This window comes from Zingiber officinale, chromosome 1A, assembly GCF_018446385.1.
Source record: "Zingiber officinale cultivar Zhangliang chromosome 1A, Zo_v1.1, whole genome shotgun sequence".
In the NCBI taxonomy this organism is placed as follows: domain Eukaryota; kingdom Viridiplantae; phylum Streptophyta; class Magnoliopsida; order Zingiberales; family Zingiberaceae; genus Zingiber; species Zingiber officinale.
Window position 1 is genome coordinate 176,682,470 of NC_055987.1, and position 17,166 is coordinate 176,699,635.

Here is a 17,166-nt window from a genome sequence, read left to right on the forward strand (position 1 = left end):
GTCTCCCGATAAAATTAAGCATCCCGTGTTCGCCCCGAACACACAACTTAATTTTATCAATAATAATTCATTCCACTAGAGAACTATTATTGAACTACCGCACCAATCCCAAATTACATTTTTAGACTCCTTCTTATTATGAGTGTGTTAGTCTCCCTGTGTTTAAGATGTCAAATGTCCACTAATTAAGTGAGTTACTGACAACTCATTTAATTAATATCTTCATCCAAGAATAGTACCACTCAACCTTATCGTCATGTCGGACTAAGTCCACCTGCAGGGTTTAACTTGACAATCTTTATGAGCTCATCTTGGGGACATTATCAACCTAGATCACTAGGACACAGTTTCCTTCTATAATCAACAACACACACTATAAGTGATATCATTTCCCAACTTATCGGGCTTATTGATTCATCGAACTAAATCTCACCCATTGATAAATTAAAGAAATAAATATCAAATATATGTGCTTGTTATTATATTAGGATTAAGAGCATATACTTCCATAATAAGTGAGGTATTTGTTTCTTTATAAAGTCAGTATAAAAGAAACGACCTCTAATGGTCCTACTCAATACACTCTAAGTGTACTAGTGTAATTATATAGTCAAGATAAACTAATTCCTAATTACACTACGACTTTCCAATGGTTTGTTCCTTTCCATTTTGGTCGTGAGCTACTGTTTATAATTTATAAGGTACTGATAACATTATCTTCTGTATGTGGCACCACATACTATGTTATCTACAATATAAATTAATTGAACAACTACAACTAAATGTAGATAATTTGACCAAATGTGATTCTTTATTCAAAATAAATGTTTACAAAAGCTTAGACTTTCAGTATACACTCTAACAATCTCCCACTTATACTAATGACTAAGCTGTCATATCTTCTGCCATACATCTGATTCCTATTCCCTCCACATGCCGATCGAAAGCTTTTGCTGGAAGGGCCTTAGTGAAAGGATCTGCCAGGTTATTTGCTGATGCAATCTTGGCGATGACAACTTCTCCTCGCTTCACAATATCTCGTATCAGGTGGTACTTGCGCTCAATATGTTTACTTGCCTTATGGGCTCGTGGTTCCTTCGAGTTTGCAACTGCACCGCTATTATCACAATAAATTGTGATGATTTTGGGCAAACCAGGAATCACATCTAAGTCCATTAGAAAGTTCCTGAGCCATACTGCTTCTTTAGCCGCCTCAGAGGCTGCTACATACTCAGCTTCCATGGTTGAGTCCGAAACGCATTTCTGCTTAACACTCCTCCATGCAATGACTCCACCTCCTAAAGTAAACACATAGCCTGATGTAGACTTACTGTTGTCCCTATCTGATTGGAAATCTGAATCCGTGTAACCCACAGGGAGCAAATCGTCTGCTTGGTAAACTAGTATATAATCTCTAGTCCTTCTCAGGTACTTTAATATATGCTTTACCGCAGTCCAATATCCTTGTCGAGGGTTACTCTGATATCTGCTAACCATGCCCATGGCAAAACAGATATCATGTCTCGTACATAGCATTGCATACATTAGGCTTCCTACAACCGAAGCATAAGGAACTGCTTTCATGTCCTCTATCTCCTTTGATGTCTTCGGAGACATCTCTTTAGATAGAGCTACTCCATGCCTAAAAGGTAAGAAACCTTTCTTGGAATCCTGCATGCTAAAACGAGCAAGGATTGTATCTATATATGAAGCTTGGGACAGACACAACATTCTTTTCTTGCGATCCTTTATAACTTTGATCCCAAGAATGTGTGCACAATGTCCTAAGTCCTTCATATCAAATTGTTTGGATAACCATACCCTTACGTCTGATAATACCTTGACATTGTTGCCAATTAACAAAATATCATCTACGTATAGTACAAGAAATACCACCACGTTTCCGTTACACTTCTTGTATACACAAGACTCATCCGGACACTGAATAAATTCATATGACTGGATTACTTCATTAAACCGGATGTTCCAAGACCTTGAAGCTTGCTTCAATCCATAAATGGACCGATTGAGCTTGCACACTAGATGCTCTTTGCTTTTTTCAATAAACCCTTCTGGTTGCTTCATATGGATGTTCTCTTCAAGACTTCTATTAAGGAAAGCTGTCTTGACATCCATTTGCCAAATCTCATAATCTATATGAGCAGCAATGGATAAGAGTATCCGGATAGACTTAAGCATGGCTACCGGTGAAAAGGTCTCCTTATAATCGATTCCCTCTTTCTGAGTGTACCCTTTCGCAACAAGCCTAGCTTTGAAGGTTTCTACCTTCCCGTCTGTCTCTCTTTTCCTTTTGTAGATCCACTTACATCCAACAGCTTTTACACCATCAGGTGGTTCTACGAGCTCCCAGACCTTATTAGAGTACATAGACTCTATTTCAGAATTCATTGCCTTTTGCCAAGATGCTGCATCTATATCTTGAAGTGCTTCGTCATATGTTCGAGGATCAGGTTCATGTTTACCCGGGATCAAGTCCGAAGACTCTCCCAAAAACATGAATCTATCAGGCTGCCTAACAACCCTCCCACTACGACGAGGCACAGTCTGTGGTTGTGTATCATGTGTGACACGTGTTGCAGTCTCTTGTGGTACTTCATCTTGTACTGTTGGTACTAAGGTAGACGTGTCCTCTCTAAGTTCTTCTAAAACAACTTTGCTACTGGGCTTGTGATCCATTATATAGTCTTCTTCTAAAAACTGGGCATTGGTGCTAACAATGACCTTCTGGTCTTTAGGACTATAAAATAAACCACCTTTCGTTCCTCTGGGATACCCCACAAACACGCGAACTTCTGTACGAGATTCTAACTTATCAGCATCTGGTTTCAGCACATGTGCTGGACTACCCCAAATCCGAATATGTCTTAGACTGGGCTTTCGCCCATTCCACAATTCTGTGGGAGTAGAAGAAACTGATTTAGAAGGTACTAAGTTCAGAATGTACACTGCTGTTTCCAGAGCGTATCCCCAAAACGAATTTGGTAATTCTGAATAACTCATCATCGATCTAACCATCTCCATAAGAGTCATATTCTTTCGTTCTGCCACACCATTCTGTTGGGGTGTACCAGGTGCGGACAGTTGGAATTGAATCCCGGCCTCTGATAAGTAATTCCTAAACTCTCCTAAGAGGTATTCGCCACCACGATCAGACCGTAGTGTCTTGATACTTTTACCTAGCCGTTTTTCCACATCAGCCTTGTACTCTTTGAACTTATCAAAGCATTCGGACTTGCGGCGCATTAGGTAAATGTATCCGTATCTTGAATAATCGTCTATAAAAGAGACAAAATATTCAAAACCTCCTCTTGCCTGGACAGACATAGGACCACATAAATCAGAATGAATCAATTCTAACACTTCTTTGGCTCTATACCCCTTGGCCTTAAAAGGCCTCTTGGTCATTTTACCTTCCAAGCAAGATTCACAAGTCGAAAAATTTTCCAACTCTAATGAACTCAAAAGTCCATCGGCTATAAGCCTCTGAATCCTACTTAAGTTAATATGACCAAGCCTTAGATGTCAAAGATATGCTTGGTTCATTTCCGAAGGTTCTTTTATCTTATTTGAGTTAGAAGATGAGTTATAAATTTCCATGTTTTGCTTTGTGGGAGAAATTGGATTTAAAGTATACAAATTGCCAACTAATGCACCAGAATAGATAATCACTTTATTTCTCTTAATAACTACATCGTTACTAAAAGAAACTGAATATCTATCTAAAAACAGTTTAGAAACTGAAATTAAATTCTTTCTAAAATTGGGTACATAAAGACAATTTCTTAAAACCAAATTTCTATTTCTATTAAAAGATAAGTAGATGTCTCCCACTGCAACAGCCGCCACCTTAGTAGCATTGCCCATGTAGACAGTAATCTCTCTTTCAGTTAGTCGTCGGGTTTCCTGGAACCCCTGCAAGGAATTGCAGACATGATCAGTGGCTCCCGTATCTACACATCAGGTGCTGGTAGATAATACCGCTAAACATGTTTCAACAACTAGAGCATGAGATATACCTTTGTTGTTCTGATTCCTACGAGGACAGTCCACCTTCCAATGCCCTGACTGCTTGCAGATGAAGCACTTGCCCTTCGACTTCTTCATTCCAGCTTTAGGTCCTGTACTATGAGATTTATTCACTTTCTTTGCTGAACCAACTTGTTTCTTCTTCTTCTTTCCTTTTTGTTTAGAAGTAGAACCATTTTCAGCATAGTGAATATGAGAATTGTGACGAAACAAACCTTCTGCTGCCTGAAGTTCTGTCAGTAGTTCCGCCAATGAATATACTCTTTTGTTCATATTGTAATTCAGGCGGAATTGCTCAAAACTTCTAGGTAGTGTTTGGAGGATCATATCGATCTGGGTTTCCCCATCAATTTCTCCTCCAACGATCTGTATTTCGTTCAGATAAGCCATCATCTTTAGGATATGATCTCTCACAGGAGTACCCTCTTGCATGGTGGCTGTCATTATCTTTCTCATGGCTTCTTGTCTAGAAGTCCGATCCTGATGACCAAAGAGTTCCTTGAGATTGTTCATAATATCATAAGCTGTTGGTAAATCTTGATGCTGATGTTGCAATACATTTGACATTGAAGCCAAAATGTAACACCGCGCCATCTCATCTGCCTTTACCTATTTCCTATGATATTCAATCTCCTCTTGGGTAGATTCACCAGTGGGTGCATCAGGACAAGGCTCAGTCAGTACAAACTTATAACTTTCAGCAGTAAGAACAATGTCCAAGTTCCTTTTCTAATCTATGTAGTTAGGACCAATAAGTCTATTCTGTTGTAGTATGATAGACAGTGGGTTGAAAGTCATCCTAAGAATCACAAATAACTTTTGGTCAGAACTCTAAATTTAGAATAATATTGATTCCTCAAACAATACTATTTTAAATTAACCAACACCTCAAAACACCGTGAATTTTGTATGCCACGATAGTGTGGACGTATACAAATTCAACATTTGTAAAAGGAGGGTTTTAACCCATTAATTTTATTATCTTGTCAACCTAACTTTTTGACAAATAAAATTAATAGTTGGTATCCTTTGGTCACACAAATAATAGCAGTGACTCCGATGGGGAGGATACTATTAGACGTGCCTAAGTGTGCACCATTACTTGACACTAAGTCCATTAATAAGATTGTGCCCCTTCCGATGAGGAAGATCACACACTCTTAATTAACTTCCTATAGTCATCCAAAATGGAAGTTTGTTCTAGTGATCCACAAACAAGCTCATCCGCTATGGAGGAAGGCACTCAGAGCCAACGCGCAAGCTTGTTTGCATCACTTACAAACCAGTAATGGAGACCGTGGAATTTATTTAAAATCTCTCTCCCACTTAGTTATTTATAAATGAGGAATTTTAACTATGCTAGCCTACTAGACATGTTTACTAACATGCACACACAGCACAATATAAAAGCAATAAATGAAAAACTAATTTTCAACTATTATGGCTTTTATCTATTGTTGTCCTCCGTGTGTCGCCAACCCTAGCTGCTGCCATCTTTGGCCACTGCCACCGGGTCTAGTTGTCGCATCCATCTTGCTCCTTGTTCCGCTGCGCCTCTGGTCCTCAAAAGGTTCCACGCCTTGCAAGATTCGATTCGCGACATAAATAGAATTTTACATTTTTCGATCCTATATTCCTCAAAGGAATGTACATGTAAACTAGATCGATCATAAAATAAAAAATTTATATCCATCGATCCTATATTCCATAAAAGGAATGTACATGTAACTAGATCAAAAATAAATCCTAATAAAAACTAAATACAGCTCCTGCTGTATTTTATAATACAATCATGCACACACATATAAATGCCTTTGACATGTCCAAGGGTCCAAACACACACATAAAAAACTATAAGCCATAATAGTTGGATCCTGCATCCACAAAGTTAGCACATCCTACTATTAACCTACCTAAATTATGTATATTATGTGCATAATTAAACTAATACCAAATACACAGAGGCAAAACCCTAGCTCTGATACCAATTGTTGGTTGCTACTCGGAAAACCTAATTGTTCCACTGTACAAAAATTTTGTACAAAGGTCTAAACCTTTTCCTAGCTACCATGTGTTCTTTTAAATTAAACTTGGATCGCCTGCGGAACTTAACACGTTTGATCCAAAATTTAATCTATTTGTTCTTTTAGGTTTTGACTTGGATCTCCTGCGGAGCTTAACACGTTCAATCCAAATCACATAGGTTATTAATTCCATTAAATATTAATTTCCAAAATTGGTTTCCAGTACTGACGTGGCGAGGCACATGACCTTCTTGGATATGAGAACAACCACCACCGACTAGACAAAACCTTTTAAGGAAAACTAATATTTAATTTCCTAAAATAACTTTAGGTTAACCGAAAGGAACAATCAAATTACAAGGAAAAGAAAAAAAAACAAAGAACACAACATCGAAAACAAATTCGAAATACTAGAATCGCATGCCTCTTGTATTTGGTATTATTTCCAAAAACAACTAGTATGATGCGGAAAGGAAAAAATACTAGTTATACCTTTTAGAAAGACCTCTTGATCTTCTACCGTATTCCTTTTCTAACCTCGGACATTGTGTGGGCAACGATCTTCCGAGATGAGAAACCACCAAAGCACCTTCTTCTCCTCCTTGCTAGGTTCGGCCAAATCAAAAGCTTCACCAAGGATGAAGGAAAAAAACACCAACCAAACTCCAAGGGATGAAAGCTTTGTCTCCTTCTTCTTCTTCTTCTCTAAGTAGTATCCGGCCACCACAAAAGCTCCAAGCAATGAAGAGTTTCGGCCACCACAAAGAGGAAGAGAGGGAGAGAAGATGGCCGGCCACAACACAAAGGAAAAGAGGGAGAGAATAATAGAAGTTGTGTCTCATGAAGGCACCCCAACCCTCTCTTTTATATTCCTTAGCTTTGGTAAATAAGAAAATTTATTTATAATAAAATTTCCTTAACTTTCCTTGACAACAATTAATTAAGAAATATTAAATAAAATTTCTTAATCAATTAATCATGGCCGGCCACCTCATGGAGAGCAAACAAGACAATTTTTAATCAACAATTAAAAATTCCTTATTTGTCTTCGAAAATTTTAAAAAATAAAATTTCCCTTTAAAACCCCTTCATGGTTGATAAAAAGACATTTCTATAATTTTAATTTTTCAACATGTGAATAATTTACAAAGAAAAAAAATAAAATATTTTTCCTATCTACAAATAAGGAAAGAGATCTAATCTCTTTTCTTAATCTTTTGTAGAAGAGATATTTTAATTTTAATTCTCTCCAATAAATTATATCTTCCACATAAGAAAATTTTAAAATTAAAATTCTTTTAAATTTAATGGGGGCCGACCACCTAAGCTTGGGTTCAAGCTAGGGTCGGCCACCCATGAACCAAGGCTTGGCCGGCCCTAGCTTGAACCACAAGCTAGCTTGGCCGGCCCCTATATCATGGGTACGAAGGTGGGTATAGGTGGGTATAGTACTCTATAAATAAGAGACTACGATAGGGACCGAGAGGAGGAATTGGTTTTGGTCTCCCGATAAAATTAAGCATCCCGTGTTCGCCCCGAACACACAACTTAATTTTATCAATAATAATTCATTCCACTAGAGAACTATTATTGAACTACCGCACTTATCCCTAATTACATTTTTGGGCTCCTTCTTATTATGAGTGTGTTAGTCTCCCTGTGTTTAAGATGTCAAATGTCCACTAATTAAGTGAGTTACTGACAACTCATTTAATTAATATCTTCATCCAAGAATAGTACCACTCAACCTTATCGTCATGTCGGACTAAGTCCACCTGCAGGATTTAACATGACAATCTTTATGAGCTCATCTTGGGGACATTATCAACTTAGATTACTAGGACACAGTTTCCTTCTATAATCAACAACACACACTATAAGTGATATCCTTTCCCAACTTATCGGGCTTATTGATTCATCGAACTAAATCTCACCCATTGATAAATTAAAGAAATAAATATCAAATATATGTGCTTGTTATTATATTAGGATTAAGAGCACATACTTCCATAATAAGTGAGGTATTTGTTTCTTTATAAAGTCAGTATAAAAGAAACGACCTCTAATGGTCCTACTCAATACACTCTAAGTGTACTAGTGTAATTATATAGTCAAGATAAACTAATTCCTAATTACACTACGACCTTCCAATGGTTTGTTCCTTTCCATTTTGGTCGTGAGTTACTGTTTATAATTTATAAGGTACTGATAACATCATCTTCTGTATGTGGCATCACATACTATGTTATCTACAATATAAATTAATTGAACAACTACAACTAAATGTAGACAATTTGACCAAATGTGATTCTTTATTCAAAATAAATGTTTACAAAAGCTTAGAATTTCAGTATACACTCTAACACCCTCAACGAAGTATTTAAGCAGGTCTCGAGGCAGCAGCAAATAATCAATTCTTAAGCTACCTTTCTCCTGTGTGCTGCTAACAAGAAGACCTAGAAGTGCTTCGACAAGTTACCGACGACCCGAAGCTGCGATTCTTTAATCTTTTATTGTCGGTATTATTTTTTAGTTTATTTAATTGTAATCCTTATTGTACTTCAGTTGTAATATTTCTCGATATTATAGTTGTCGCCTATCGAAAGCGATCAACGATCGTGGCCCTTGGAGTAGGAGTCGCCACAGGCTCCGAACCAAGTAAATACTTATGTTCGCTTTTGTTCTCTTTTATTTTCACTGCCTTTAACTCGATAGTTTTACGAATTCGAAACGTGTGAAAGCCACGAGCGCTATTTTCCCCCCCCCCCCCCTCTAGCGCATCTCTGCCTTTCATTTCTGCTGCCTTGGAAGCTCGATGGACCCGACGACATGAACCCTAGGGTTGGCAGCACACGGAGGACAGTGATGGAAGAAGCCATAATAGTTGGAAAATTAATTTTCATATTTATTGCTTTTATTTACTATGATGTGTGTGTGCATGTGATGAGTGCTTACATGAAAAATTCCTCACCTTAAATAACTAAGTGGGAGAGGGATTTTAAATAAATTTCACGGTCTCCATTACTGGTTTGTAAGTGATGCAACAAACTTGCGTGTTGGCTCTGAGTGCCTCCCTTTACAACGGATGAGTTTGTTTACGGATCACTAGATCAAACTTCCTTTATGGATAGTTATAGGAAATTATTTAGGAGCGTGTGATCTTCTCCAATTGAAGGGGCACAATCCTATTTAATAGACTAAGTATCAAGTAATGGTATACACTTAGACGCATTTAATAGTATCCTCCCTAACAGAATCACTGTTATTTTCTGCGTGACCAAAGGAAAACCAACTATTAATTTTATTTGTCATAAAGTTAGGATGACAAGATAATAAAATTAATGGGTAAAACCTTCTCTTACAAATGTTGAATTTGTATACGTTCACATTAATGCGGCATGCAAAACTCACGGTGTTTTGAGGTGTTGGTAAATTTAAATAGTATTGTTTGAAGAATCAATATTATTCTAAATTTAGAGTCTTGACCAAAACTTATTTTATGATTCTTAGGATGACTTTCAACCCACTGACTATTATACTGAAAGAGAACAAATTTACTGGTCCCAATTACATAGATTGGAAAAGAAACCTAGACATTGTTCTTACTGCTAAAGGCTATAAATTTGTACTGTTAGAGGTTTGCCCTAATGTGCCTAATAGTGATTCTAGTGAAGAGAAGATTGAGTAACATAAGAAATGGGTAAAGGCAGATGAGATGGCGCGGTGTTACATTTTGACTTCAATGTCAAATGTACTGCAACATCAGCATCAGACTTGCCAACTGCTTATAACATGATGAACAATCTCAAGGAACTCTTTGGACACCAGAATCAGACTGCTAGGCAAGAGGCAATGAGAAGATTAATGACAACCACCATGTCAAAAGGGACACCCGTAAGAGATCATATCCTAAAGATGATGACTTACTTAAACGAGATACAAATTCTTGGTGTTGAAATCGATGGGAAACCCAGGTTGATATTATTCTCCAAACGCTACCCATAAGTTTTGAGCAGTTCCGTCTGAACTATAATATGAATAAAAGGATGTATTCATTAGCAGAACTACTGACAAAACTTCAGGCAGCAGAAGGGTTATTTCGTCATAATTCTCAATTTCACTTTACTGAAAGTGTTTCTACTTCTATGTCGAAAGGCAAGAAGAAGAATAAGAAACAAGCTGGCTCGACAAAGAAAGTGAAACAATCTCTAGGTACTAGACTTAAAACAGGAATGAAAAAGCCGAAGGGTAAGTGCTTCATTTGCAAGCAGTCGGGACATTGGAAGGCAGACTGTCCTCGTAGGAGAGAGAACAATAAAGGTATATCTTATTCTCTAGTAGTTGAAACATGTTTAGCGATATTATCTTCCAGCACCTAGTGTGTAGATACAAGAGCCACTGATTATGTCTACAATACATTGCAGGGGTTCCAGGAAACCCGACGACTATATGAGGGAGAGATAACCGTCTACATGGGCAATGCTACGAAAGTGGCGGTTGTTGCAGTGGGAGACGTCTACTTATCATTTGATAGGAATAGGATTTTGATTTTGAGAAATTGTCTTTATGTACCAACTTTTAGAAAGAATTTAATTTCAGTTTCTAAACTGTTTTTGGATGGATATACTATTTCTTTTGATGACAAAGTGGTTGTCAAGAAAAATAGAGTTATTATTTGTTCTGGTACATTAGTAGGCAATTTGTATACTCTAAATCCAATTACTCCCACAAAGCAACAAATGGAATTAATAACACATCTTCTAATTCTAATAAGAGGAAGGAACCTTCGAAAATGAACCAAACATATCTTTGGCATCTAAGGCTTGGTCATATTAACTTGGGTAAGATTCAAAGGCTAATAGCCGATGGACTCTTGGGTTCATTAGTATTTGAAAAGTTTCCAACTTGCGAATCTTGCTTGGAAGGTAAAATGACCAAGAGACCTTTTAAGGCCAAGGGGTATAGAGCCAAAGATGTGTTAGAACTGGTTCATTCTGATTTGTGTGGTCCTATGTCTATCCAGACAAGAGGTGGTTTCGAATACTTTGTCTCTTTTATAAACGATTATTCGAGATACGAATACATTTACTTGATGCTCCGCAAGTCTGAGTGCTTTGATAAGTTCAAAGAGTACAAGGCTGATATGGAGAAACATCATGGTAAAAGTATCAAGACACTACGGTCTAATCATGGTGGCGAATACCTCTTTGGAGAGTTTAGGAATTACTTATCAGAGGTCGGGATTCAATCCCAATTGTCTGCACCTGGTAGGCCTCAACAGAATGGTGTGGCAGAACGAAGGAATATGACTCTTATGGAAATGGTTAGATCGATGATGAGTTATTCAGAATTACCAAATTCATTTTGGGGATATGCTTTGGAAACAGCAGTGTATATTCTGAATATGGTACCTTCTAAATCAGTACCCTCTACTCCCATGGAATTGTGGAATGGGTGTAAGCCTAGTCTAAGTCATATTCGGATATGGGGTAGTCCAGCACATGTGCTGAAGGGAGATACTGATAAGTTGGAATCGCGTACAGAAGTTTGTCTGTTTGTGGGATATCCTAAAGGAACGAAAGGTGGTTTGTTTTATAATCCTAAAAATCAGAAGATCATTGTTAGTACTAATGCTCAATTTTTAGAGGAAGATTATGTAATGAACCATAAGCCCATGAGTGAAATTGTTCTAGAAGAAATTAGAGAGGACACGTCTAGTCTAGTACCAACAGTACAAGATGAAATATCACAAGAAACTGCAACATGTATCACAAATGATGCATAGTTACAGACAGTACCTCGTTGTAGTGGGAGGGTTGTAAAATAACCTGAAAGATTCATGTTTTTGGGAGAGTCTTCGGACTTGATCCCTGATGAACATGAACCTGATCCTCGGACATATGACGAAGCACTCCAAGATAAAGATGTAGTATCTTGGCAAAGAACAATGAATTTTGAAATAGAATCTATGTATTCTAATAAGGTCTGGGAGCTTGGTTCTAAACCACCAAATGGTGTAAAAGCCGTTGGATGTAAGTGGATCTACAAAAGAAAAAGAGGGACAGATGGGAAGGTGGAAACTTTCAAAGCAAGGCTTGTTGCGAAAGGGTACGCTCAGAAAGAGGGAATCGATTATGAGGAAACTTTTTCACCGATGGTCATGCTTAAGTCTATCTGGATACTCTTATCTATTGCCGCTCATATGGATTATGAGGTTTGGCAAATGGATGTCAAGACAGCTTTCCTTAACGGAAGTCTTGAAGAAAATATCCATATGAAGCAACCAGAGAGGTTTATTGCAAAGGACAAAGAGCATCTAGTATGTAAGCTCAATCGGTCTATTTATGGACTGAAGCAAGCTTCAAGGTCTTGGAACATCCGGTTTAATGAAGTAATCCAGTCGTATGGATTTATTCAGTGTTCGGATGAGTCTTGTGTATACAAGAAGTGTGATGAAAACATGGTGATTAGGGGTGTTCATTCGGGTCGGTTCAGGTTATTTGGTTTATTTGGTTCGGGTTATTCAGTTATTGTAAATTTTTAAATCCAACCAAGAACCAAACCGAATTAATTGTCAACCAAACCGAATCATCCGAAATTAATTCGGGTTATTCGGTTCGGGTACCATTTAATCCAAATTTTATGAGGTTGAGTTTAGCTCAGCGAGAAATTCTCGATGGCCCGTGGGGAAAGTCTCGATGGTGCAGTGGAGTGGAGGATCGAGGCATGCAGTTGCTCTTGAAATTTGAATGCGAAAACCAGAATTATATTCTAACCTACATTAATAAAACCATCAACCATGAATGTGCTCCCAGCAAGGCAGCAACCTGCCAACCCATACTAGGTAACAGAAAATTTGATGATAATATATTAGGAAAAAAAAACATGTCCTTAAAAGAACTAGGATGATAATGATTAGCAATATAACCAAATGCTTCTTTTATGTTCAAACAAATTAAATCTGACAATTATATTAAGTTGTATTGGACCTTAATTTGGCAATGATAGCCAAATGAATACAATTATACAAGTAGTGCTGAGTTTGATCGACGCCAGTTGAGCTTGATTCAGTTTGCCTAAGGTAAACACTTTTCTCTTAAGGTGGATTGGAAATTGATTTTAGCCCAAGATGGCGACAATCATCGAGCCATTCAGCCACTTCACCTAGACGAATTCCCCTGGATACATCACTCCTCTAGTTTAGCAACACTTGGGGAAGATGTAGCTTTAGCCTTTAGGGCAGCTTTGGACATTTTATCCGATCTGAGCCTGCAAACAACCATAAATCAGAAATGCATATAATATTTTTATAGCAAGAATATTCAATGTGATGCTTCAGATACTATGGAGTAAGGACCCACCGCAATAACACAATGAATAAGCTAAAAGAAATTGCTTCGGAAGAATAGAGAGTGGTCACCGAGAACTCCACCTTCATTCACACAATTGTCAAATGTTTTGATGTCTGACAATCAGAAAGAGCCAAGCCAAGCAACAAAAGAAGAAAAGCACCTGCACTTAGAAGGTTTCTCCTGTCGGAAAGGCAAGGTGAAAGGACCAAAATCTAAGTCAGGAAAGTAGACCATATCATACCACTTACTCACTTTGATGAGTTGATTGTGTTAAAAAAAATAATGATGATGATGATGTATGTTGCAGTTGTAGTAGCCTTTGTCTTAGTGAGACAAAATAAAAGATTGTACACCAATTATAGCACCACAAGAAAAATATGACAAACAGATAGCACTGATCAATGATCATAACCAAATCTAAATGAGAACATCCAAATTCTACTACATAACATAATATTATAGAAGATTTGAGAATCCAAATTTCAATGTAAAGGTATTAAAGTTCATATTCAAAGTCTCCAAAAGCTGCCACGAGGCCCACGACCACGAGAGCCATAAACAATCAAACACAACCATCCTTTGATTCATTTATGAGAAAAGCATCCTGCAGTCCTGCACAATGTACACATCAACATAATATTTATGGTTACATCGCCAAATTAAATAGCCAAAGAAAACTCATCATTCAAAACTCAAAGAATTAATTATAGATTCTCAAAAGCTACTAACTCTACTTTTTGATGTGCTTACTTTGAAATTAGAGAAATTGACAAGTAAACAATTAAGTTGTCTCTGCTCAAGTAACATTACCAGTTGTTCCGTCTTCTGCTATTGAAAGAAAAATAAAAAGAAACAAATGTAAATATGTAACAATTAATAAATGTAAAAAACAACTGAAAATATAAAAATAATTCAAGACATTTCAACCTTCTCCAATTTGTTGAAGATCTTCCCAAATTTCTTCAATGTCAATTGGGGTAGAACTTGCACGAAGTCAATCTTGCATGCAAATTAATGTTTGAACTATTTTAGGAGTTAAAGAACTCCTAAATGCATCCAAAACTCTTCCACCTGTGCTAAAAACAGACTCGGAAGCCACCGAAGATATTGGAATAGCCATAATATCACGAGCCATCAAAGACAAAATAGGAAATCTTGGGCTATTAACTTTCCACCAATTCAAAATGTCAAATTGGACAGAATCAACTTTAGTCTCTTCTTTCAAATACTTATCCAACTCAGACTTAGAATCTCTAACACCACTCTCAATCTTTCTCCTTTTCATTTCATTTCTGAACTTTTCCTTCAAAATTTTTGCAGGTTCAATATCTATTGGTGAAACCCTTTTACCCAGTGATGATGAAGACGAAGAATGATCATAAGTAGATGAATGAGTTGTATTATGTGGAGCATGAATTCTCATATATTCATCATACAAATCATTCATTGATTCTTTGACAATTTGAACGATTGATGATCCATCCACCTTTCCATACACATCAGTAAACAAAACTTCTAGATATTCAAACTTATTCCTAGGATCAAGCACAGAAGCAACAACAACTAACATGTTCATTTTTTCAATCACTCCATAATATTTGTCAAACTTTGCTTTCATAAACTTTGCCATGTCTTTAAGGCCAACATCATCTGCTTCATTGAGACATTTTTTCAATACAACGGCAATAAAAGTTATGTCATCCAAAAAAGAATGAGCAGTCACATACTTTGTCCTTGAAACTTTCAAAGTAAGATCATAAAAATGTTCAAGAAAACCAATCAACCTCCTAACATTCTTCCAATCTGCTATTCTAAGCACCCCGGTATTTTCAAGATCTTCCCTAAAATGTAAATTCTTAGCATCAAATCTACTAAAAGCTCTTTCATATGCTTGGGCTGTTTCCAACATTAAATAGGTCGAATTCCACCTTGTAGGGACATCAAGGACCAAATTCTTAGTGCTACAACATTTCTCAATTTCAGCAAAACTTTTAAAACTTTTAATTCTTGCTGGGGACTGCCTAACATATTTAACTGCAGCCCTAACACGTTCAACAGATTCCCCAATGTGGTTCAACCCATCTTGAACAATTAAATTCATAATATGTGCAACACAATGAACATGTGTCCATTTTCCTCCCAAAATACATTTTTCCTAATTAGCAAATTTTTCTTTCAAGTATGTGATCACTACATCATTTGAACTAGCATTGTCAACTGTAATTGTAAACACATTATCAATACCCCACTCAAGCAAACACATTTCCAAAGCTTTTCCAATATCATTTCCTCTATGACTTAACACCGGAGAAAAACTTAACACTCTCTTTTGCAACCTCCAATCATTATCAACAAAATGAGCAGTGACACACATATAATTAACCTTTTGTAAAGAAGTCCAAGTGTCGGTAGTAAAACAGATTCTACCAACATTTTCTTGAATTTGAGCCCTTACTTTTTTCTTTTCCTCTAAATATAACTGATAACAATCCCTAGTCACAGTGATTCTAGATGGAATTTGAAATGATGGTTGACAAACATTAATAAAATGCTTAAACCCTTGTCTCTCTACAAACTTAAAAGTAAGTTCATCAACAATTATCATGTGACATAAAGCCTTCCTAATTGCTTGTTGATCAAATTTCCAAGCAATTAAATTAGGCTTGTTCTCATTAACATCTCCAGTTTGAAAAGCCAATTGAGTTTGATTAGAGGGCTTGTTCTGAGGATATGATGCACATACTTTCAAATGACCCAATAAAGCACTAGTCCCATGTATTCTAGTTGATGAAAAATACTCTTTTCCACAATATCTACAAGTGCTTTTGTTCTCACCTTTTTCATTTGTAAAAGAATCAAAGTGATCCCAAACCTTTGACCTTTTACGAGATGCTCTTCGTTTTATAGGCTTGATTGCTTCTTTTTCATCTTCTAAATCCACCACCATCTGGAGATTCTGGACTACCCTTTCATTACTTGCTAGTTTGTCATCAGTTTGAGACATCTAAAAAAATTAAATAAATTCTCAGATCTGGAGGTCAGTTATCGTCTACAAAACAGAGCAAGATGAGAAGGAGAAGCTACCGATTTAGACCTCCTCGATCTCAATGCAACATGAACTCGCTGAGGCCCGATATTCTGAGAGAGAAAGAGGAGTGACTAGCCTGAGAGACAGAGAGAGTGAGGGAATGAGGGAGACGATGTCAACAGAGTCCGAGTCTGAGAGGCGAGACTCGAGAGAGAAAGAGATGGGTGAAGGTTGAAGCTATGACATGTGTGGCTGTGAGAACTGAGAACTTCTCAGTGAGAAGCGAACTGAGCAAGTGAGAAGCGAGAGACAGGATGGCCGTCGAACAGCCTGAACAAACAAAGAGTGACTCAAAGTCTCAAAACACAAACCCTAATAAATTTAGCATTCAGGTTTCGGGTGGGTTTATTGGATGAGATCCTATATCCAAAATCGAATCATTGACCCAATTAATATTCGGGTCAATCCATTAAACCGATCCAAATTTCATTAAATCGATCCAAATAATCCGAATATTATTTGAATCGGGCGGGTGAGTGGATTGACCCGAATAATGAACACCCCTAATGATATTCCTTGTACTATACGTAGATGACATTTTGTTAGTTGGAAACAATATCAAAGTGTTGTCGGAAGTAAGGGTATGGCTCTCCAAGCAATTCAATATGAAGGACTTGGGAGAATGTGCACATATTCTCGGGATTAAAGTAATAAG

At 37.1% G+C, this 17,166-nt stretch overlaps 1 protein-coding gene across 1 annotated transcript; it reads right to left on the reverse strand.

Annotated features, from left to right (window-relative positions):
- Nucleotides 1-14,417: 14,417 nt before the first annotated feature.
- On the reverse strand, nt 14,418-16,427 carry LOC122007236 (zinc finger BED domain-containing protein RICESLEEPER 2-like). The gene is made up of 2 exons (XM_042563061.1): nt 16,259-16,427; nt 14,418-15,505 (listed from the first exon to the last, which is right to left on the reverse strand). Exons 1-2 carry the CDS (start codon nt 16,425-16,427, stop codon nt 14,418-14,420), a joined length of 1,257 nt encoding a protein of 418 aa, XP_042418995.1.
- Between the last annotated feature and the right edge of the window lie 739 nt (nt 16,428-17,166).